Raw genomic sequence first — 23,049 nt, 5'->3', positions numbered from 1 at the left:
GCTATTGTGAATAGTGCTGCAGTGAACATAGGGGTGCATGTATCTTTCTGAATGAAAGTTTCCTTCAGATATATGCCCAGGAGTGAGATTGCTGGATCCTATTGTAGTTCAATATTTACTTTTTTGAGGAACCTCCATACTGTTTTCCATAGTGCTTATACCAATTTACATTCCTAACAACAGTGCAGGAGGGTTCCCTTTTCTCCATATCCTCTCCAGCATTTGTTATTTGTAGATTTTATTATTAATGTAGATTTATTATTGTAGATTTATTATTAATGATAGCCATTCTGACTGGTGTGAGGTAGTCCCTCACTGTAGTTTTGATTTGCATTTCTCTAATAATTAGTGATATTGAGCATTCTTCCATGTGCCTGTTGGCCATCTGCCTCTCTTGAGATGTGGTCTGTGGGGACATCTGAAGCAGATCTGATGTGGGAGTGAGAACAAAAGAGAAGCTGGGGACCACCCCGTGTGGGCACTAAGCATCTAAGAGTGTGGGGCTGCCCTGAGTGTGACAGAGAGGACAGTGGGAGGGCGTGTTAATGGTCAGGCTCTGGGTGGGATGCCGGGAAAACCCCCACATGGGCTCGAAGGAGGTAGGTGATGCATGGACAGATCCGAGGATTTGTTGGTGTTTATTTTTATTTTTGTCTTTTTAGGGCTGCACCTGTGGCATATCGCAGTTCTCGGGTTATGGGTCGAATTGGAGCCCTAGCGGCCAGCCTACGCCACAACCACAGCAGTGCAGGATCTGAGCTGTGTCTGTGACCCAAATCACAGCTCGTGGCAACTCCAGATCCTTAACCCACTGAACGATGCCGGGGATCAAACCCATGTCCTCATGGATACTAGTTGCGTTCATTACCACTGAGCCACAACAGGAATTCTGATTTGTTGGTGTTTAGATGGTGTTGAAGCCCTGAGACTGGATGTTTGGGGGGGTGGGGAGGTGAGTGTGGACAGGGAGCCCCTGTTCTTGGCCCTGCTCCCTATCATGGGCAACATGGAATGCTGGGCGCTGAAGGGCACAGACTTTGACCTCCAGCTAACCAGGGTTCTTTCTGGGCACTGCCACGCTCTGCTGTGTGACCCTGGGTGTCTCACAACCCCTCTCTGAGCCTCCCTCACCTTTGGTATAAAAAGCAAGGTCAGGAGTTCCTTGGTGGCTCAGTGAGTTAAGGATCTGGCATTGTCACTGCTGTGGCTCTGGTTACTGCTGTGGTGTGGGTTCAGTTCCTGGCTTGGGAACTTCTTCATGCCACAGGCGCAGCCAAAAAAAAGCAAGGTCAGAAATTCCAGTTTCCCAGGGTGCGCTTTGAGGCAATGTGGTAACATTGAGCCTTAATTGAGCACTTACTGTGTGCCAGGCCCTACACTTGGAACAGCTCAATAAGTAGCTGGTACTGTCCCAAGCCCAGAGGTACAGAGAAGGGATGTCACTCTCCCACGCTTGCCCAACTCCAAGTGCAGAGCTCCGTGACTCAGTAAACTGGCTCTGGTGGCCAAACCATTGTGGACCCAGCCTCTTAGGGCCTCACTCCAAGGCTAGTGGCAAAACGAAGCTAGAGGCCCAGCATGCCCCGCTTCCTGCTCTGGGGCAGCAGGTGCACAACAGCTTGGACCAGGGTACAGTCAGGTTCCCTGTTCTGGCATCTTTTGTAAATCACCCCCCAACCCTGTGCGTGCCTAGGCTTCCAGAAGAAGTTGACCAGACTTGGGGAATTTGAGAACAAATCCCTGATTTTTAACATCCTTCAAATTTGTTACAAACTTCTCTTCCCTTCCTCCTCCCCCAGCCAATAGAAGCAAGACTCTGAGGCGGTCAACAGAGAAAATAAATGGAATACAGGGACAGAAAAAGAATGAGGCTGGGGTCTCAAACTGGACGTCCCATGTCGGACCAGAGTTGTGGTCAAGTATTATTTGAGCCATGTGGATTTGAGTCCAGATGAGGCTGACGCTCCCAATGGGTCCCAACCCACATCTGTCTTACCTGGGCCTGTCACACACATTCATTGGTGGCCCACGAGCCGCATTTGCAGTCTTCAGCATAGCACTTTATGGGGCACAACTTTTTTTTTTTTTTTTTTTTGACCACCCTGCAGCACATGGAGTTCCCAGGCCCTGGATCAGATCCAAGCCACAGTTGAGACCTACACTGCAGCTGCAGCAACATCAGATCCTTAACCCCTTGCACTGGGCTGGGAATCAAACTTGTGTCCCAGAGCTCCAGAGATGCCACCAATCCTGCTGCGCCACAGTGGGAACTCTGGGGCTCAACTTTTTTTTTTTTTTCTTTTTTTTTTGGTCTTTTTTGCCATTTCTTGGGCTGCTCCCGCGGTATATGGAAGTTCCCAGGCTAGGGGTCTAATCGGAGCTGTAGCTGCCAGCCTATGCCAGAGCCACAGCAATGCTGGATCTGAGCCGCGTCTGCAACCTACACCACAGCTCACGGCAACGCCAGATCCTTAACCCACTGAGCAAGGCCAGGGATCGAACCTGCAACCTCATGGTTCCTAGTTGGATTAGTTAACCACTGCGCCACGACAGGAACTCCTGGGGCTCAACTTTTTATTAAGAAACTTTTTTTTTATCTTTTCGTCTTTTTTAGGGCTGCACCAGCGGTATATGGAGGTTCCCAGGCTAGGGGTCTAGTCGGAGCTGTTGCTGCCAGCCTACGCCAGAACCACAGCAGTGCGGGATCTGAGCCACATCTGCGACCTACACCACAGCTCACAGCAACGCCAGATCCGTAACCCCCTGAGTGAGGCCAGGGATCGAACCTGCGTCCTCATGGATGCTAGTCGTGTTCGTTAACCACTGAGACACGATGGGAACTCCATATTAAGAAACTTTTTGAGAAAAGTAGGAAGTGGGAGAGATTGAGGCCTGAGCCCACTGGCACTTGCCTTCTCAATTTTAAGAGGAACTGAGGCCCAGAAATGTTGTCTTTTCTGCCCAAAGCCACACAGCTAAAGGATAAGGGGCTTCTCCTAACTTAGAGTCGATTTACGCAAGTTGGGCCATGAGGGAGATTGGAAGGGATTCACTCATTCGATTAAAAAAAAAAAATTTTTGTTGGAGTTCCCACTGTGGCACAATGGGATCAGCAGCATCTTAGGAGCTCTGGGTCACAGGTTTGGTCCCTGGCCCGGGAACTTCCCAGAAAAGTTTTTTGCCCCCCCCTGCCCCTCCCCTGCCAAAAAATTTATTGAGCATCTACTATGTGTGGAGTCCAGTGCTGGGGCTTCCACGGGAACCACACAGTGCTATTCCTATCGTCACAAAACCCCAGGGAGCAGGGATCTCCATGCCCAGAGCACAGAGCCCAGCCTCAGAGCCTTTGCACTTGCTGTTCCCTCTGCCTGGCACACTCTTCCTGCAGGTAACGGCATGCCTTTCTCTCCTTCTAAGCTCAACTGTAAGGAATTGAGAGCTTGGGGAATCCCTGTCCCTACTGGGTTCGTTCCAAATTCCTGTGGCCTCCTCCCCTGTGTGTCTTGCGCTTTCACCCTCATCCTCTGGGTCTTGGAAGGCCAGTGCAGAGGCAAACAGTCCGGGAAGGCCGAGGCACTGACCTTGGTGGCCCGGTGTGCTCTGAGAGTCATGCTGGCCAGTTACACACCATCAGCCTCATCTCAGACACCCTGAGAAGGTGCGTGTATGCAGTGCCCACCGAACACCAGGCCCCTAGCTCAGCTCTGCACAGCAGTCCCAGGAGGGCAGGGCAGCTACAGATGGGTAAACTGAGGCTCAGAGGCAGGAACGACTTGTCCAGCAGGGGTAGAACAGGGCTCGCATTCTGAATGGGGAGCAGGGCATAGGGGCCAGGGGAGGCAGAGGTCCCCCAAATGAAGAAGTGGACATCAAGGACCAGCGGAACCCCCCCTTGACCTGGAAGTCAGTCCTGGTGGGATGGGATTCAGGTCCCTGGAGCCGAGGGGAAGAAGGAAGAGGGGGGATCAATGATCCTCAGGTCCCACCCAGCAGCAGCTCCCCCATCTGTGCTTGAGAAGGGAAACGGGGACCGGGAAGGGCTGGGGCAGGGGGCAATGTGTCTGTTGCAGACTTGGAGCCCACACCCTGAAATCTGTGGATCCCGAAGCCTGGGTTCTCTTGGCCCAGGGCCTGATTTTTTTCTTTCCCCGGCCTGGATTTTCCTCTCATAGAAAGAATTTGTTAGCCCCCAAGCCGTGGTTCCCAGGGCCCTGCTGCCCAAGTTTTCCTGCCTCTGATGGCCTCCTTCGTGTCCCCACAGGACCGTGGCTGCCGAGGTGCGGAAACAGGTGTCCCGGGAACGAAGCGGCTCTCCCCACTCCAGCAGGCGCTGCAGCAGCTCCCTGGGGGTAAGAGTTTGGGAGGTACCCCCCACCCCTGGTTTGGGGGAAATTGAGGCTGGGAGGGTCCCAGCTGTGGCAGGGGAGGAGGTGCCTGTCTGGGCCCAGTACCATCCCCAGTCCTGTTCCCAGTGAGTGTGAGTGGGGAGGCTGGTTCCCCTCTCTCCAGCTGCTTCCTTGGGGGGGGTTGGGAGGGGAACATTCCTGTGGGTGGTCAGGGAGGAGAAGTTCCAGTCTGCTGTCGCCTGTACCTCCTGGTGCCTGGACCACCCAGATGGAAATGGTAGGGAGGGAGGTCTGAGAGAAGGGAGGTGCTTCTGGCTGCAGCAGGGAAAGAGGTGGAGCTCTCTTGCCCCAGAGCCTTAGGAATTGTCTCTTTGCTGCAGTCAACATGCCTTTCCTTCCACCATTAGTTTCCTGCCCCTCCAGGCACAGGGTGTGATTTCCTGCCTGGAACAAGGCTCAGGGCTGGCCAAGCGGGGGTGGGGTGGAGTGGCTGAGATCTTCCAGGGCCCCCTCCACAGCTCCAACACCCTCCATGGCTCCCACCACCCTCTGATTTGTCCAAGACCAGCCCAAGCCCACATTCACCCAACCCCAAGGGCAGGAGTCACAGCCACTTTGCTCTGACCCAGGTCCCACTGACTGAAGTTGTCGAGCCCCTAGACTTTGAGGATGTGCTCCTGAGCCGGCCCCCAGATGCAGAGCCCGGGCCACTCCGGGACCTGGTCGAGTTTCCAGTGGATGACCTGGAGCTGCTGCTGCAGCCTCGGGAATGCCGCACCACGGAGCCTGGGATCCCCGAGGATGGGTGGGTTCAGCCCCACACCCTCCCTGTCTGTAACTCCCCTCTGCCCCTGTACCCTCCATCAATACCTCCTTTCTCACCAAGCTCCCAACAGCCCCAAGTTCAATGCGTGGCTCGGCTGTGTGACCTTGGACAAGATCCCTTCCCTCTCTGAGCCTCCATCTCTACATCCCTGAAACAAACTGAAGGACAGGCCTCATCTCATGAGGCCACTGGAATGATTAACAGTGGGCCCTGCCTGTGTTTACACTGATTGTATTTTTTTTGGTCTTTTTTTTCTGTCTTTTTGCCATTTCTTGGGCCACTCCCACGGCATATGGAGGTTCCCAGGCTAAGGGTCCAATCGGAGCTGTGGCCACCAGCCTACTCCAGAGCCACAGCAACGCGGGATCCGAGCCGCGTCTGAGACCTACACCACAGCTCACGGCATCACCGGATCCTTAACCCACTGAACAAGGCCAGGGATCAACCCCGCAACCTCATGGTTCCTAGTTGGATTCATTAACCACTGCGCCACGACGGGAACTCCTACTCTGATTGTATTTTGCGCAGAAAGCTGGATGCCCAAGTGAGGGCCGCGGTGGAGATGTACACCGAGGACTGGATCATCACCCACAGGAGGTGGGTCTGGCTTGGGGGACAGCTCAGGCTAGACAGCTGAGAGGCCAGGTCTGAACTGGGGGAGTCCCCTTTTCAGCTGCCGGTCCCCCTGTTTATCTGCCCACCATCCCTGCAAGGGCAGCTGGACTTCAGGTGGAGCACAGAGAGGGTGGGTGGGCTTGCAGGCATCTCGTGGGCCTTGTAGTGTGTCAGCACATCGGGGAGCACTGGGGAGCCCTCATCGCTGTTCCCCATCCAGCCCTGCCTCCTCCTAGGTACCAGCACCTGAGTGCAGTGTACAGCCCCATCACTGCAGAGACACAGCGAGAGCGGCAGAAGGGCCTCACCCGGCAGGTCTTCGAGCAGGATGCTTCTGGGGATGAGAGGTCTGGCCCAGAAGACTCGGTGAGGGAGCCGTAGGCAGGGGTCACTCTAGGGGTGTGTGTGTGGTGGGGGGGTTACAGCCCCAGCTCTCAGTCATATGCAATGGGAAATGACCCAAACAGCCTTGAACCCCAAAGGAAATGTATCAGCCCTGTAAGTGAAAAAGTAGAGGAAATAATAGTAAGCATTTATTAAGTGCTTACTGTATACTAAACTTGTCTTCATCTTTCATTCTTGGAGGCAAGGTCATACCCATTTTGCAAATAAAGAAACTGAGGCACAGCAAGCTTAGTAGAGGGACTTCACTGGCCTGCTGAGTCGTGAGCCTATAATTTGTCAACCAACATTTATTGAATGCCTGCTTTTACCAGTAATAATCATATCAAGATTTTTTAATTTTTTTAAAAATTTTTTTCTTTATGGCACCATTGGAAGTTCCCAGGCTAGGGTTCAAATCGGAGCTGCAGTGTCTCTGGCGTAGGCTGGTGGCTACAGCTCCGATTGGACCCCTAGCCTGGGAACCTCCATATGCCACGGGAGCGGCCCAAAGAAACAGCAAAAAAAAAAAAAAAAAAAAAATCAGAGCTGCAGCTGCCGGCCTACACCACAGCCACAGCAATACCGGATCCAAGCCCCATCTGCGACCTACACCATAGCTTGTGGCAACGCTGGATCCTTAAGCCACTGAGTGAGGCCGGGGATTAAACTTGCATACTCAAGGATACTTACTAGTTGGATTTGTTTCCACTGAGCCACAACAGGAACTCCAAGATTTATTGTTTATTGTTTCCATTGTTACTATTTGTATGGGGATGTTACTATGTGGATGGGGAAACTGAGGCCCTTAGAATTGGGTTCAGAGACTCAGGGTCACAGAGCTGAGCTGGGATTTGATCCAGGATAGTCTGGCTCTGACCATAGTTGAGTCTGGGAGGTCAGGCAGGGTCCTGGACCAGGGACAGCCTCAGTGAGAAGAACTCTCTCTCCCCTGGCAAAGTCCCAGGGAAGGTTCTCGTTGGCCCAGTCCAGGCATATCCTGACCTTAGAGCCAATCTCTGGGGCTGGCAGGTGCTGTGTTCTGATTGGCTAGGCAAGGGTCATGTGACACCCAGACTGGGAAGTAGCCTCCCCCAACAATAGTAAAGGAGAGGGTTCCCTCAAACAGAAGGTTCTAGAAAGAGGGTCAGCAAAGCCCTCAGGTGACCCCAGCCCCTGGTCCTCAGCTTACCCATCTAGAGAATGGACACCAGGACAGCCTCACTTGAGTAGGATAGAGGGGTATTCAGCTGGTGCTCAGTGCTTGCCCATGCTCCCCTGGCAGGATGACCCCCGGCACTCCTCAGGCTCCCCAGATGACACCCCACGGAGCAGTGGCGCCTCTGGCATCTTTGACCTGAGGAACTTGGCGGCCGACTCCTTGCTGCCCTCACTGCTGGAGCGTGCGGCCCCAGAGGACGTGGACCGGCGCAATGAGGCTCTGCGACGGCAGCACCGGCCCCGCGCCCTGCTCACCCTCTACCCAGCACCTGATGAGGTGGGTGCCTGCCTGCCTGCCTGTTCAGACCTGAAGCCTGTGCATGTCCAACTGATATGTATCCCTGTATATGATCCCACTAACATTTCCTAGGTGCCTACTGTATACCCTGCACCTTAATTCGGTGGGGTTTTTTGGGGGGGGGGTCTTTTTAGGGCCACACCTAGAGCATGTGGAGGTACCCAGTCTAGGGGTCATCCAGCAACTCCAGATCTGAGCCGAGTCTGTGACCTACACCACAGCTCATGGCAACGCCGGATCCTTAACCCACTGAGTGAGTCTAGGGATCAAACCTGCATCCTCATGGATACTAGTCGGGTTCTTGACCTGCTGAGCCACAATGGGAGCTCCTTATTCAGTGGCTTTTATTGGAGGGCTACTGTAGACCCCTGTATTTCTTCAACCAGCATTTATTGGGCACCTATTATGTCCTGCTATATTTACTCAACCAGTACTTATTATATACCTACTATATAGTCTTCTCTTTAATCAAATAGTATTTAATCAATCAGTATTTATTGAGCACCTACTGTATAAGCCTATATTTATCTACCCAGTGTATTGGGCACCTACTGCATACTCTATATTTTTATTCAGTGATTTTTATTTATTTTATATATACTGCTATATTTATCCACTCAGCATTTAATGGGCCCCTACTATATACTGCTATGTTTATTCAACCAGTATTTATTGTATGTCTACTGTATAGTCTTCATCAAACAGCATTCGATTAACTAGTATTTATTGAGCACCTACCATGTGTACTTATATTTATCCAATGGACTGTTATTAGGCACCTATTATATATAGTCACCTAGTGAATTAATGTTTTAATTCAGCCATTTATTGAGTGTTTGCTGTATACCCCTAATTTATACAATTAGTACTTATTGGGTGCCTAGTATATTTCCCTATATATGTCCAGTCAGCATTAATTATACTTTCTGTATATGACTGTGTTTATTTAACCACTTTTTAGTAGGTACGTACTGTATTTATTAACTCTATATTTATCCGATGAAGAGATTTGAGTGCCTGTTATATAGAAGGTACTGGGGATACAGCCATGAGTAAGACAGACCCAGTCCCTGCCTTCCAAGTTCACAGTCTAGTGGAGAAGAGACCTCCCTACCAGGAAATCACAACCCAAACAGAGGTAGTGCCATGATGAGAGGCATGTAATTGTCCCTCACACAACCCTCAGTGTCCCGACCACGTGGCCCATTTCAGCAGGGCCTGGTAAGCATCTGGGGCATCAGATGCCTCAGGTTGAGAGAAGGCTTCCTGGAGGAAGTGCCGGCTAAGCTGTGGCCTGATGAGGAGCAGGTATCGGCGAGGCAAGGAGGAAGCGGGGAGAAGGGAAGCAGAAGACATGTGCAAAGGCCCAGAGGCAGGGTGCTGAGGAAGTTTAGTTAGGCCTGGGGTAGAGCTAGTCTCCGGTCACACATTCCAAGCCCTTCTTAAGGATGTGTCCCAGCTGCCTCTTTGGCTCTTGGCAGGACGAGGCTGTGGAACGCTGCAGCCGCCCGGAGCCACCCCGAGAACACTTCGGACAACGGATCCTGGTCAAGTGTCTGTCGCTTAAGTGAGTGTGCTAACAGGCCCCTCCCTCCAGACATGCAAGGGGACCATGTGTATTACAGGGCAGCACAGGCATGACTGTCACTATGTGATCCCTGCCATTACCGTGTGTAGCTGAGACGCATGAGGACACCCGTGGACTTCCAGGCTGGAAAATAAGACTTCCTTTTTCAGTATTCAAAGCTGCCAGACCTAAGCTGCAGTTGTGTGCCGGGCTCAGTTCTTAGCCCTCCCTGTGTATTAACTCTGATCTTCGCCACTACATTTGTGATCTGGGTGCAGGCGGGAAAGTGAAGCACTGGGGTGGTGAAGTCACTGTGCCCAAGATTACAGTGGCTTGTGAGACCAGAGTCTAGCCCTCATCCAGTCAGCTGCTGGAGGGGGCGCTGGTGACCCGGGACCTGGCTTCCAGCTCCTCTAGGCCCCCCTCCACATCAGCCCCTGGGAGCAGGCAGAGTGCGTGGGAATGGAGCTGAACAGGATGTGGCCTTGGACCTGAGCCCAGCCCTGCCTCTCCGCATCCTGAGTTCCTGCCTGAATGGGGAGCAGGAAAGGGAGGCCTCGTCTGGCCTGAGGCTGCCTGCCTCAAGCACATGGGCTGGCAACCAGCTCTGTGGACTCATCCAGTCATTCAACAAACACTCATTGAGCGTCTACTGTATGCAGGCTCTGTAACTGTGGGATGACCACACAGGTCTCCCTAGGTGGGGGACACCGCACCCACAAAGGCCAGGAGATGCCTGGAAAGAGGGAAAATGAGGCCAAGAGGTGGGCGGGGCTAGAGCACACAGGTCTGTGGGGAGCCTCAATTTTAAGTTTTAAGGTGTTTCCTTGGAAGGCCTGTGGCCAGCAGGGCAGAGTGAGACAGGGAGGCAGTTATGGGAGCCGATCAGGTGAGCAAAGAGGAGATCCAGTCCAGGATGACCAAGGCCATAGAGGACACTCCAAAGAGGGGAGGCAGGGAGGCCTAGGAATTGAGGATTTCAGGATGGGGCGGGAGAAAGATGGGACAGGCCTGCAAGCCCTTAAATGATTCTGCATGAGTCAGTGGGAATTAGATGCCACCCCTCTCCCCACCACAATGCACCAAGCCTGGGCTGGACCTCAAGAGGGAGTCGGAGGTATGGAGGTGGGTGGGTCAAGGTTAGCCTGTGCCAGAGAGCCCCCATTCACTGCAGGTTCGAGATCGAAATCGAGCCCATCTTTGGCATCTTAGCCCTGTATGATGTTCGGGAAAAAAAGAAGGTAGGAGCTCTTTTCTTTCCCTTCCTCCCACCACTTCTACTCACTGCAGGGCAGTGGGCTTCCTGGAAGAAGTGGCCCAACTGCCTCTTGTGCCCCCAGATCTCAGAGAACTTCTACTTCGACCTGAACTCAGAATCCATGAAGGGGCTGCTGCGGGCCCATGGCACCCACCCTGCCATTTCCACCTTGGCCCGCTCTGCCATCTTCTCTGTGACCTACCCCTCGCCCGACATCTTCCTGGTCATCAAGGTACCTACTGGGGCCAGCAAGGGGATGATAATGGTGAAAAGCAGTTGTGATCCCTGGTGCTGTGGGCGAGGCTGGAGGAAGCTTATGACCCAAGCCAGGTGGGGAGAAGTCAGCAAGGACTTCTGTGGAGAGGTCATTACCAAGCCAACACCCATGAGTTGGCAGCCAGGGGACAGCCAGGGGACAGATGGCATCCCAGCACATGTGGGTGGCCATTTAAAATGGTTTTCTTGTTTTTTTTGGGGGGGTTTTTGGCCAGCCTGAGGCATATGGAGTTCCCAGGCAAGGGATCAGATGCAATCTGTAGTCGCGACTTAAGCCACAGCTGCAGCAACACCTGATCCTTGACCCACTCTGCCGGGCCAGGGATTGAACCTGTGTCCCAGCACTCCCAAAACTCGGCCAATTCCATTGTACCACAATGAAAACTCCAGTTTTTGTTTTTGTTTTTTGTTGAGAGTTTTTCAGTTTACTAGGGGAGGAAAGACCTAGTTTGCACATTCACTGGAGACTTTAGGTTTCCAGGAGTAAGCTGAAATTTCCTTTCGCAAAACGTTCAGTGGGGTTACACAAATGACATTAATTGAACACCTTCAGGCAGGCACTGTTCCCAGTTCAGTCAGGCTTCAGAAGGATTTGGGCCTTTGGTCCTCACAGCAGCCCCAAGGGGGTTGCCAGGGGGCCCATTTTACAGATGGGAAAACTGAGGCACAGAATGGGTAAAGAATATGCTTGGCTCTGAGCAATCAGGACAGGTGTCCAGGCCCACAGCCATGCTTGCGGTGGCCTCTGTTTATACTAACAAAGAAAAATTTAAGTGTGGGGGAAAAATGGAGTCTGGGCTTGGAGCCTAGTTTAAAAGGTAGGGAGGTGGCAGTCAGTTGAGCAGACTGACAGCTAGCCTTCAATCCTGGGGACTGAGTGGGAGCCATGGGTGGTGTTGGAGCCAGAGCTCTAGCTGGATGGAATATATTTGAGGCATTGAGGATCTGGGAGGTTGGGGGTGGAGTGGGGAGCGTGGGGTCCTGGCAGTGCCTCACTGGGCCTGCTTGCCTCTCAGCTGGAGAAGGTGCTGCAGCAGGGGGACATCAGCGAGTGCTGTGAACCCTACATGGTGATGAAGGAGGCAGACACTGCCAAGGTAAGCATGGGGAGCTGGGCCGGGTGGTGAAGGGGTCCCTAGGAAGGACAGATCCTGGATTCAGCAGGCCTGGGGCACTGAGCTTGCGGGGTGTTGGGGGGGGCGTGTCTCCCCGCAGAACAAAGAGAAATTGGAGAAGCTGCGCCTGGCGGCTGAACAGTTCTGCACCCGCCTCGGCCGCTACCGCATGCCCTTCGCCTGGACAGCAGTGCACCTTGCTAACATCGTGAGCAGTGCGGGCCAATCTGACCGTGACTCGGACTCAGAGGGCGGTGAGGAGGCGGGGCCAGCAGGACAGGGGCGGAGCTACGGGGGGGAGAGGCGCCCTCTGCTGGCCGGACTCTACCTGGCCTGAGTCCTCTGGTCTCCCTGTGCGCCTCTCGCACGCGTTTCTGCGCCCTCTCTCTCTCATTCTGTCACCCTTCGTCACTGTCACTGTCTCCCCTAGAGCGCCGACCCGCCTGGACTGACCGCCGCCGTCGGGGGCCTCAGGACCGGACAAGTAGCGGGGACGACACTTGCAGCTTCTCTGGCTTCCGCCCTGCCACCCTAACTGTCACCAATTTCTTTAAGCAGGTGTCATGGCTGTGGGGCGGGGGCTGAGGGAGGGGTGCCCAGGGACACCCTGCATTGCCCGCCTTGAGCACACGGGCCCCAGCGACCCCAATCCCCTCAGCCCTGGTTCACTGGGACGGATCCCTGCAGGAGGCGGAGCGGCTCAGTGATGAAGACCTTTTCAAGTTTCTGGCTGACATGCGGCGCCCAACATCTCTGCTGCGGCGGCTGCGGCCTGTGACCGGTGCGTGGTGCCCCCCTTAGACACGATGTGTCACTCGTATGTAGTTACTCAACAAACCCACATTGAGAACCTTGCTCTGCCAGGCCCTGGAGACCCAATGGTGACCATGATAGAAAAAGCCCCTGTTTCAACCTCAGCCTTCTGATGGGGGCCAGGGATGAGAAACAGAATAAAGAAAACAGATACTGGGTTAAATGGGAAAGTGGTGGGCAGAGCTGATCAAATATGGTGACAAGAGATGGGAGCTGAGGATGACTTCTGGCCTTAGCACCTGAAGGTTGGAGCCCCCAGAGGGCATTTGTGGGAGAATCTCTAGAACCCCCACCTGAAGCCCAGAGGGAAGGGGGCTGGGCCCGAGGCTCCTAGACACCTGCAAACTGGCTATCCCCTCCCTAGCCCAGCTCAAGATCGACATCTCCCCGGCCCCTGAGAACCCTCACTTCTGCCTCTCCCCGGAGCTGCTTCATGTCAAGCCCTATCCAGACCCCAGGGGCCGGCCCACCAAGGAGATCCTGGAGTTTCCAGCCCGTGAGGTCTACGCCCCCCATACCAGCTACAGGTACAGCCTTTGGGCCAGCTGGGCACTTAAATGGGGGCATCATGCAGAGTGAGGTCCCCTTTCCCCAACACACAGACACCAGGGTCAGATGCCACTGTTCTGCTTTAATGGGGGGTGTGTAGGCATGAAGGGCATGTGTCCTTCCTTCACCCCTGCTCGATGGGGCCATGTCCTCTGCCTGCATCCCCATCTGCTTCCGTCTCTACTCCATGGCTGGAAGCGGGTCCCAGTGCCCTGGCCGATCCCAGCCAACAGGCAGCTCCCTGGGCAGGGGTCGCGTGGAGCGTGGCAGCATCCCTTGGTGCGTGACAGGTCCTCGGTTCTGCCCAAGCAGGCTCAGGCCGGGAGTGCTGCCATGTGGAGTCTGGGAGGGAGGCGAGGCTCAGCCAAGGCAAAGGGGTCCCCATCCAGCTGTCCCGCACTCCAAACCCCCACCAGGCTCACCTCTCTTGAATCTGTCTCAGCCGCTCTTGCTGTGCCACCATCTCCTGCCGCTGTCGCTGCACGTGGCCCGTGAGGGCCCACACGATGTGGTTCTGCTTGTTAGCATGGGCCTGTGGGATCAGGATGGAAACCTCAGCCAGGGGCTGCCTCACCTCCTATACCTCAGCCCTGCCCAGCTCCCCCTGCTCCCCATTACATCTGTGTGACTCGGCAAGTCACTGCCATTCTCTGGTCTCAATTTCCCCATCTATAAAATGGGGCTGGAGTAGGACTCCCTTTGGGGAGCTATTACGAGCGTGCTGTGGATTATCAGAGGGCGTAAAACAGTGCTGGGTACTTAATGAATGCTCAAGAAATGCTCTAATAGTTTGCATTTATCGAGTTAACAACCATGTGCCCTACCCCATGCTGAGGATTTTATCTGCACTGAGTCCCTGGCTCTGCTTTGAGACATTAGTTCTTGCCTTTATTTGCAAATAGGGAAACTGAGGCCTGGGGAGGGACATGGGTTTTGCTCAGGGTCACACAGAGTAGAGGCCATGGCGCTAGAAGGCTGATCTGGGGGGTCTCTGGGACACAAGCTTCAGAAACGAGGTCTGGTTGTGAGTTAGGGTCTCAACTCCCCAGGGCTGGGAACACTTTACCTTTAAGGCCTCAAATTCTGGGTGGGCATGGCCTAGCCAAGCGCTCCTCAGCTGGACTTCTAGCTGCTTCATTCTCTCCCGTAGTACCTGCTGTCCCTGGGCCACCTCACCCAACGCCTGGGCTGTGGCCTGTGCCTGCAGCTTGAGAGCATCCTCTTCCATCTGATCAATAGATAGTGGATGTTAGTAGGATGACCTCCTGGGACTGGCCTGGTTTTAACACTGGAAGTCTTGGGGAAACCCCAACAGAGGGTCACCCTGGGCATAACCCCACCGTGGTGGACTCTTACCCACCCCACAACACCCCAACTACAGTGCCTACCTGCATCTCCAATAGGCTTACACGTAGCTCCTGGGCTGCATCCTGGCCCTGGCTGACCTTCTGCCCAAGGAGCCCCAGTGCTTGGCCATAGAGGCGCAGGCTGTGCCCAGCCTCTGTCAGCTGTGACTCCGTGGCCCTGTATACACCATTGAGAGCCTGGCTCAGCTGCAGGGCCCCATGGAAGAGCAGAGTCAGCTCCTCATGCTGTGCCAGCTCTGAGCTGCTCACGGGGGTCACCGGGGCAGGCTGGGCCACCATTGTCAGGGTGCACAGCAGGCACAGCATGAGCGTGGACATGGCTGGGGGTCTGGGGTTGTGGCCACAGCACCACTGCTACTGCCTTTTATGTCTTAACACCCCCTTTAACCTCCGGTCAATCGTTAACCGGCCAGCCAGCTGCCCCATGTTGTGCAAGGCTCCGGCGATGGCGCGATAGTTGCATCAGGTGAATGTCCAGCCGGGCCATGCCAGGATCATGCTGGCTGAGGCTCTGGGCCAGGCTTGGTCTGGGGGCACTGGGAGAGGACAGGCCCAGGCCCTGCTGGTGGCCCAAAGCCTCCAGGCCTCAGTTTCCCTTTCTGTGGATAGGCATGGCAACAATAGCAATGATAACAGTGAGGCTTTCCAGCTGCCATTACAGTAGCTGGTCTCATAACCTTCCTATGAGTCTGCGATGCTGAGGTCTTTGTTGGTCAGGTCAAGAGCTAGGGGAGCAGGTGCAGGTGGCAGGGACTCTCCCAAGGCCACCCAGCCTGGCTCCAGGACCTCTACATGCCCTGGATCAATGCTCACCACCATTTTTTTGCCCGGATGACTGTGGGCAAGTGTCTCTGTTTCCCTGCCTGTGTGATGGGGGTGATGTGATTCCTGCCTCCCAGGCTGCTTGTGAGAAATAAATGAATTGTTTTATGTTGAAAGCACAACAGACAGTAGGTGCTGCCTTAGTGTTTGGTGCAGTTACAGACATAACTGTTGTTTACCATCACGTGGTAAACAGTTTCATAGGGAAACTGAGGCCCAGGGGCAGGTTGGGGCCTGCAGAGAGTTATCCCTGCAGGAGGAAGGCAGAATTCTGACCCTCGCCTGTTTCCCCACCCGAGAGACAGGCTGTACAGCTCTTGTGGCCTCTCCTGGGGGAAGGGGGGTCAGGCTCCTGAGCTGGGTGATGGGCAGGTCAGCGTGGGTAGGGCTCGCACCTGACACTGGCTGCCTGGGCCACCTTGGAGCCTGATCCTGAGCACCCTTCTGTCCCCCACTCTCTGCCACTTACATCTCCTGCCCCCTCCCCAGCTCTCGGTGTCCTAGCTCGTTCCAGCAGCGCCCCCCCCCGACCTTGTTCCAGTGGCCCAGCCCTTCTCTGTCCCTCTAACATGCCCCTTCCCCCTCAGGAACCTGCTGTACGTGTACCCGCACAGCCTCAACTTCAGCAGTCGCCAGGGCTCCGTGCGAAACCTCACCGTGCGAGTGCAGTACATGGCAGGCGAGGACCCCAGCCAGGCCCTGCCGGTCAGTGGCTGGCCCAGGGGTGGGGGGACAGGGTGTCCCAGCCAGCCCCTCACACCCCTGCTCTACCAGGTCATCTTTGGCAAATCCAGCTGCAGTGAATTCACCCGCGAGGCCTTCACCCCCGTGGTCTACCATAACAAGTATGTTGGGGGGTGGGGTCAGGAGGGGGTTGTGAATGGGGCACTGATGAGGACACGGTGAGGCAGGAACAGGGGCGGGGCAGGCAGACTTCATGAGTGCTTGTGGGGGACCCTGAGGCAGAGAGCAGGGACAGTAGGGCTTGGCAGCACTGGGGGAACGTGTGGCAGAGGAGGGTGGGACAGGCATGAGGTGGGGGTTAGGGGGAGCCTGGCCCCCAGCAGAACCCCCAGCTCTGCTCTGCCAGATCCCCTGAGTTCTACGAGGAGTTCAAGCTGCGGCTTCCGGCCTGCGTGACAGAGAACCACCACCTGCTCTTCACCTTCTACCACGTCAGCTGCCAGCCCCGGCCAGGCACGGCCCTGGAGACTCCTGTGGGCTTTACTGTGAGCCCCCCCTCCGCCCCTACCAGCCCAACCCCCCACACCCAGCGCTCCTGGCCCCTGTCCGGCCCCATACCTGACCCCAGCCTCTCTCTCCCCAGTGGATCCCGCTGCTGCAGCACGGCCGCCTGAGGACCGGTCCCTTCTGCCTCCCTGTGTCCGTGGACCAGCCTCCGCCCAGCTACTCCGTGCTCACACCGGACGTACGTGCCCTGGACCCCCTGCCAACAGCACCCTATCGCCTATTACCTTTCCCACAACCCCATTCATGTCCTGCTTTCCTTCTCATCAACACCCCTGGGATCCTTGTTGTCCACTGTTAGGGCCTCTGGGGTCCCTGCCTACCTCAGCACGCCACCCCCTGCCCTGTTATTAATCCTGTGTGTCCTGCGCCCCCTTGTGTATGTCCCTCCCTGTCCTCAGCTACCACGTCTCATTAACATTCCCCCCCACACACACTCGCACCTCTGCATTCACCGTCCCCACTAAGATTCCACTGCCTTTCCCCTGCAGTCCCCCATTTGCAGCCCTGCCTGATGCTCTGATTACTGTCCCTCGTCCCTCCCTCCCCCACATGAATGCGCTGTCACCCTCCCACATACCCTTGAGCCTTTCACTAGCACCCCAGGGGCCTGGAGTCCTCCGTTTATGCTGTTTTTCATTCATTCCCTGCAGTAACCTTCACCCTCAGTTTGTTCTCCCGCGAGCATCCCAGGCTTCTGGCCTGCCCAGTGGACCCCCGTCGTGCTCCATCCCATCCGCCCCCATTTCTGGGCTGGGCCAGGCTGGGGGCAGGGTGTCCAGCTGCTCCCCAAGGCAGGGCCATGCTCTGGCCACTGTGTCGCAATGGCTGAGGCTGATGGACTAAGCGGCGGGGGAGGGCCGGCCAGTGCCCACCTGAAGTGTCCCTCCCGCAGGTGGCGCTGCCGGGCATGCGCTGGGTGGATGGCCACAAGGGCGTGTTCAGCGTGGAGCTCACAGCTGTGTCCTCTGTGCACCCTCAGGTAGTGGGGGGTGGGACCAGAACCCACGAGTCCGGCCCTGGGGTTGGGCAACAGTTTCCGCTGACCAGGGAGGCCTGGCTTCAGGCCACGGATGTGACTTCGGTCAGCTGGGTCAGACTCCTGCGGAAGCTGCTGACTCAGGGGTGGGCAGCCGTGTGCCAATGGCCCTCCCAGCTGGAGCTTTGGCCTTTGCATGGTCTCACCCCGACCCCGCATTTGTCCCTTGCTATTTTTGTGGTCACTCCCCGTCTCTTTCCTTTCTTGAGCTACTGTCTTATCCCTTTCCTCAGTTATTGTCCGTTCATTGTCCCCAGCCTTGATGATTCAGCCCACTCAGCACCCCTGACTTGATCCCCTAAGCCCTTCCTGGACTGGGGGCCCTGGCCCTTTCCCGATCACCCCTGGTCCCCCACCAGGACCCCCACCTGGATAAATTCTTCACCCTGGTGCATGTCTTGGAGGAGGGGGCCTTTCCATTCCGGCTCAAGGATGCCGTGCTGAGCGAGGGCACAGTGGAGCAGGAGCTGCGGGCCAGCCTGGCAGCCTTGCGCCTTGCCAGCCCCGAGCCCCTTGTCGCCTTCTCCCACCATGTGCTGGACAAGCTCGTGCGTCTGGTTGTGCGACCCCCTGTCATCGGTGGCCAGATCGGTGAGTGAGCACAGCCTTAGAACTCCCTTTCCCCATCTGAAAAATGGGCTCAGTCCACTGGTCCTGGGTGACCTCCTATAGCCTAGTTTTCTCTGGCCTCAGTTTTCCTATCTGAAATATGGCCCCAACCCCCAAGCCAAAAGCTCGTCCCCTGTGACCTTTTGATGGCCACCTGACCCCCTGGGACCCTGAAGTCTCTTCTCCAGGGGAAGTAGGAGGTCCTGGGACCTGGAACTTGACTTCTGTTCTGTCCTGCAGTGAATCTGGGTCGTGGAGCCTTTGAAGCAATGGCCCATGTCGTCAGCCTCGTTCACCGGAGCCTGGAGGCTGCCCAGGATGCCCGTGGTCACTGCCCACTGCTGGCTGCCTATGTCTATTATGCCTTCCGACTGCCTGGCACAGAGCCCAGCCTCATGGGAGGTGAATGTTGGTGGGAGAGGCAGGGGCCCAGGAAATTCGTGGGAGAAGAGTATCCCAAGAAAAGGGAAGGGCATGCGCAAAGGTCCTGAGGCCGCACTGGCCTTGATTGGTTGGGACAACTTATAGGAGAGAAAGGTAACTTTTTGCCCCATCACTATAAACCTGACTGGCAAGTGACTTAGCTAGTCAGCAATCAGAGATCCATGCTTGAAATAAGGGCTCAAGCAGAACTACCTGGGTTTGAATCTTAGCTCTGCCCACAAGCTCTGTGACCCTGGGCAAGTGACTTCACATCTCTGGGCCTGTTTTCCTACTTGTAAAACAATGCGAGTGATTCAGCCAGTCAGCAAGCAGGGATTCAAGCTTGAAGCAGGCAGGGACTCTCGCTTGAAGAAAGCAAAGACTCATGGAGTTCCCGTCGTGGCGCAGTGGTTAAGGAATCTGACTAGGAGCCATGAGGTTGCGGGTTCGATCCCTGCCCTTGCTCAGTGGGTTAAGGATCCGGCGTTGCCGTGAGCTGTGGTGTAGGTTGCAGACGCAACTTGGATCCCGCGTTGCCGTGGCTCTGGCATAGGCCAGTGACTGCAGCTCCGATTCAACCCCTGGCCTGGGAACCTCCATATGCCGCGAGAGCTGCCCAAAGAAATAGCAAAAAGACAAAAAGACAAAAAAAAAAAAGAAAGCAAAGACTCAGACATACTGCCTGGGTTTGTATCTCAATTCTGCCTATAAGCTCTGTGACCCTGAGCAAATGACTTCACCTCTCTGAGACTGTTTTCCCATTTGCAAAGCAATGATAATAATAGCGCCCCTCAGAGTTCCTGTTGTGGCGCAGCAGAAACGAATCCGACTAGGAACCATAAGGTTGTGGGTTCCATCCCTGGCCTCACTCAGTGGGCTAAGGATCTGGCGTTGCGGTGAGCTGTGGTGTAGGTCGCAGATCTGGCATCGCTGGGGCTGTGGTGTAGGCCGGTGGCTGTAGCTCCGATTCAACCCCTGGCCTGGGAACCTCCGTATGCCATGGGTATGGCCCTAAAAAAAAAAAAAAAAGTGCCCCCTCTTCAGGAGTGCTAATAATAGTAAATGGCATAGTAATCCATGCAAAATGCTTGGCACAGTGAGCACTCAGTAAAGTTGGGTCTTTTTTCATTTGCTAAATAATTTAATTTAGTAACCACCAATGCCTCTGGACATTTACAGTGCGCCAAGTACTGTTCTCAGTGTTTTTCATTCTCCCCCAAATTGCTGTGAGGCAGCAGCCAATTATCACACCCATTTTATGGGGTGAAAAACGTAGAGTTTCAGAGAAAGAAAGTGACTCCACCAAGGGCAGCTCACTGGGAAGGGAGGGGGGTCTTCAGGGTAGGCGAGCAGGGGGCTGAGCCTATTCCTTCCATTCTCAGGGGCCCCTCCAGTGACAGTGCAGCCTGCCACGCTGGCCCGTGGCCCTGGCCGCCCCGCAAGCCTCTACCTGGCCCGCTCGAAAAGCATCAGCAGCAGCAACCCCGACCTGGCTGTGGCCCCTGGCTCTGTGGATGATGAGGTCTCCCGCATCCTGGCTACCAAGGTAAGGCTGGGGCCCTGCTCTCATTCCACCGCAGTGGCCACGGCTGCCGGGTGGGCAGGTGAAGAATCTCAGTGTTGACAGAGGATAGAAATGACAGCCAGCAGCATGGAGGAAGGCTCGACCTTGGACACCAGGGCTGGTCTGTGGCTGTCACCGATCGGGAGCTGGGACTGAGACCTGTACTGGGCTCCACACCCTGAGGCTGACCCAACGACGGGTGGCTGAAACTTGAAAAATGAGCAAAAAATGAGCAGTGTGGACATAGTGCAGCGGTGCATTTCCATGTGTACCCCAAGCCTGTACGTACACAGGGCACATACACGCATACACTCCACGCACAGACGTGTGCAGAAGCATACCCTTGTGCATCCTGTGCGCTTTTGTGCTCACACATATACCAGGGTTGTGTGTGGGTGCCCATGTGGGCATACCTGTGGTCCTGGGCAGTGAGTACGCTTGGTGTTCCATGCTGGTTTCCCCACCCTCTGCCTGTGGATGCTACCACTTTTCCATGTATCTCCAGGGTATCGACCGTTCACACTCCTGGGTGAATTCTGCTTATGCTCCAGGAGGCAGCAAGGCTGTGCTGCGACGGGCACCCCCTTACTGTGGGGCCGACCCCAGACAGGTGCCCTCCCTACCAGCCCCTGCACGCGTGTCACCCCCACCTCAGCATGAGCACCTCCCACCTTCCTGGCTGCGGCCAACTAACCTAGGAGGGCTGCCAGGAGGAGGCAGTGGACCCCCTCCTGCCTTTGTTTGGAGCTGTGGAGTAGGTGCTGTAGGTAATACAGAGTCATCTTAACCAGCCTTTTGCAGCCACACAGACCACAGCCTCAGGCAGAGACAGAAGGGACTGGGTGATATGTAAATAGCATGCAAATGATATGCACATCCAGCCACTCTAACCTCACTGCCCCTGCATGGCCTGTTTCTTTTCCTTTAATCCACTCTGTTCAGGAGACTCAACTGTTCCCTCGTTGCAGTTACCTGAATGACACCAAGGGGACGGAACCAAACCTCTGGGCTCCCTGACCCTGTTTCAGGCAGACGGACCCCTGTGAGAAGTTCCCTTTGCTTGGCCCCTTCACAGGGACCTGGTGTGGGGAAGGGCTTTACCATCAGATCCAGGTTCAAGTCCTGGCTCTGGTATGCGCTCTTTCTGTGCCCCAGACCCTGCATTTTCAGATGCAGTAAAGAATCGAAGTACAGCGTTCAATGCAGCAGTCTTGAGCCTGAGAGGGAGTTAGGGCATAGCAGGTGGGATTTTGTTGGGGAGAAAGATTCTCAGCCCATCCCTGCCTTTGAGCTGCTGCCTTATCAGGGAGATAGACACCTATCAAATAAATGCATGAATGTATAAGAGCAGAGTGTGAAAATGCCTGAAAGAAATGAATAGAAATGAGGCCACCGGCCTCCCTCCTGGAGGTGACATTTTTCCTGGGAAGAGTGAAGTAGGGCCAGCCAGGAAAGGGTGGGTGTTCCGGGTGGAAGGATAGGACCAAGCTAAGAGGCCCCTAGGAACCAAGAGCTGGATTCTCTACATGCTTGGCTCCAGGCCCGGTTCCAGCTCTGTGCTTGTCACCTAGGCAACCTGCGCAGCATGGCAGCCAGGGGACTCTTTGCAGCATGAGCAGGGGAGCTTTTGGGCAGTCTTCTCCCAGGATTGCTAGGAGCCTGGGTTTTTGGGCCCTGCTAGTCTCCACACACCTTTTGAACAGGTCTCCCCCATAATGCCCTCAGTTCTCTGAGGTGTCAGCTGGGCCTGGAAGAGCACACAGGAGGTGACAGGGTGATAGGAGGGCAAGGCCTTCCAGGCAGGAGGTGGCAGTGAGGCTGGCCTTTGCAAGGGATGGCCCATCTGACTAGGGCTGAGGAGCCCAGGGTGTGTGGCTGGGACTGTGGGAGCGGCCCCCTGTCACCCGTCCCCTGAGGGCAGAGGCAGGGGCCTAGGCAGGTCCCATGTCTGGGCCAGCTCCATCATTAGGTCTCCTCTACCTCCCTGTGAGCATCTTCACCTCCTGAGCAGCAAAGGAGGTGGGGAGAGTGGAGCTTGAGTGCCCCATTGCCCATTTCACAGATGGGGTCACTGAGGCTGGCAAGGCCTGGAGCAAGGCTGGAGCGGGGCCAGGCCTGGAACCTGGGGCTGTCAGCTGCTCCCGCTGCCTCTCATCACCATCTCACCTCCTCTGTCCTCATCTTTCTTTTTCTTCTTTCTCCTCCTCCATCTTCCCTTTAATCCCTTTTGTCTATACTCTGCTCCCATGTCTACACTCTGCCTCCTCTACCTTGGTGCCCCCTGCCTCCTCTGTCCATCCTTGAACTCATGGACTCAATGCCCTCCGCCCTCATCCACACATGCGCTCACCTCCTCTGCCCACATTCTTCACTGTCTGGCCATCTACACTGACTTCACCCTCCCCACCTACACTCCCCATCCCTTTGTCCGCCGGGTCCTCCTGTTCCATCCGTGCTCACCTCTGCACTCCATTTGCCCTGCTTCCTTACGATGCTTTGCTTGTCTTCATCTCTTCCGTTACATCCTTACCTTTTCCATCTGCACCCACATGTTTCTATCTTTGTTAACTCGGCTCTCTCCATGTACACCCCTGCTGTCCATCCACACGGACACATCTCTCCTCCGTCCATGCCGATCATCTCTCTTCCCCATCTGTCCTGCCCACATCCACCCTAAACCCCCTCGTCATCCCATCCCCTCGCCATCCCATC

General features: G+C 55.3%; 2 protein-coding genes across 20 annotated transcripts in view; one reads left to right on the top strand and one right to left on the bottom strand.

Annotated features, from left to right (window-relative positions):
• DOCK6 (dedicator of cytokinesis 6) overlaps positions 1-23,049 on the top strand; it is a 46,474-nt gene that overhangs the window by 4,776 nt on the left and 18,649 nt on the right. For 13 of the 18 annotated variants that reach the window (XR_002341657.1, XR_002341650.1, XR_002341653.1 and 10 more), the window contains exons 2-23: positions 4,262-4,349; positions 4,976-5,151; positions 5,701-5,769; positions 6,024-6,153; positions 7,454-7,666; positions 9,169-9,254; positions 10,429-10,495; positions 10,595-10,744; positions 11,805-11,885; positions 12,004-12,157; positions 12,334-12,461; positions 12,591-12,684; positions 13,081-13,243; positions 16,042-16,159; positions 16,229-16,299; positions 16,545-16,683; positions 16,782-16,883; positions 17,598-17,684; positions 18,101-18,332; positions 18,591-18,752; positions 20,156-20,319; positions 20,843-20,947. Coding sequence is in view for 9 of the 18 variants with exons in the window: in XM_021083864.1 (XP_020939523.1) it covers positions 4,262-4,349; positions 4,976-5,151; positions 5,701-5,769; positions 6,024-6,153; positions 7,454-7,666; positions 9,169-9,254; positions 10,429-10,495; positions 10,595-10,744; positions 11,805-11,885; positions 12,004-12,157; positions 12,334-12,461; positions 12,591-12,684; positions 13,081-13,243; positions 16,042-16,159; positions 16,229-16,299; positions 16,545-16,683; positions 16,782-16,883; positions 17,598-17,684; positions 18,101-18,332; positions 18,591-18,752; positions 20,156-20,319; positions 20,843-20,947 (2,779 nt within the window). In the remaining 9 variants the exon portion in view is untranslated. Of the gene's footprint in view, positions 1-4,261; positions 4,350-4,975; positions 5,152-5,700; positions 5,770-6,023; positions 6,154-7,453; positions 7,667-9,168; positions 9,255-10,428; positions 10,496-10,594; positions 10,745-11,804; positions 11,886-12,003; positions 12,158-12,333; positions 12,462-12,590; positions 12,685-13,080; positions 13,244-16,041; positions 16,160-16,228; positions 16,300-16,544; positions 16,684-16,781; positions 16,884-17,597; positions 17,685-18,100; positions 18,333-18,590; positions 18,753-20,155; positions 20,320-20,842; positions 20,948-22,399; positions 23,048-23,049 lie in introns of those variants that run through there. The other 5 variants (XR_002341658.1, XR_002341655.1, XM_021083865.1 and 2 more) reach the window with 2 other exon arrangements.
• ANGPTL8 (angiopoietin like 8) lies at positions 13,328-15,995 on the bottom strand. Of its 2 annotated transcripts, none has more exons than XM_021083871.1 (4): positions 14,654-15,995; positions 14,332-14,493; positions 13,688-13,797; positions 13,328-13,593 (listed from the first exon to the last, which is right to left on the bottom strand). In XM_021083871.1, exons 1-4 carry the CDS (start codon positions 14,948-14,950, stop codon positions 13,446-13,448), a joined length of 717 nt encoding a protein of 238 aa, XP_020939530.1. In that variant the 5' UTR covers positions 14,951-15,995; the 3' UTR covers positions 13,328-13,445. The 2 variants fall into 2 exon arrangements, with proteins under 2 accessions (XP_020939530.1, XP_020939531.1); XM_021083872.1 differs by having other exon boundaries at positions 13,328-13,607; positions 14,654-15,985.

The sequence above is a fragment of the Sus scrofa genome, chromosome 2, assembly GCF_000003025.6.
Source record: "Sus scrofa isolate TJ Tabasco breed Duroc chromosome 2, Sscrofa11.1, whole genome shotgun sequence".
Lineage (NCBI taxonomy): Eukaryota > Metazoa > Chordata > Mammalia > Artiodactyla > Suidae > Sus > Sus scrofa.
This window is presented reverse-complemented; position numbering and strand designations above follow the sequence as displayed.

Coding starts and splice junctions, on each gene's coding strand:
- ANGPTL8 (XM_021083871.1), bottom strand. CDS start 14,950: ATGTCCACGCTCATGCTGTGCCTGCTGTGCACCCTGACAATGGTGGCC. Junction 14,494..14,653: donor TAAGCCTATTGGAGATGCAG/GTAGGCACTGTA, acceptor TCTATTGATCAG/ATGGAAGAGGATGCTCTCAA. Junction 13,798..14,331: donor CAGAATTTGAGGCCTTAAAG/GTAAAGTGTTCC, acceptor CTGATCCCACAG/GCCCATGCTAACAAGCAGAA.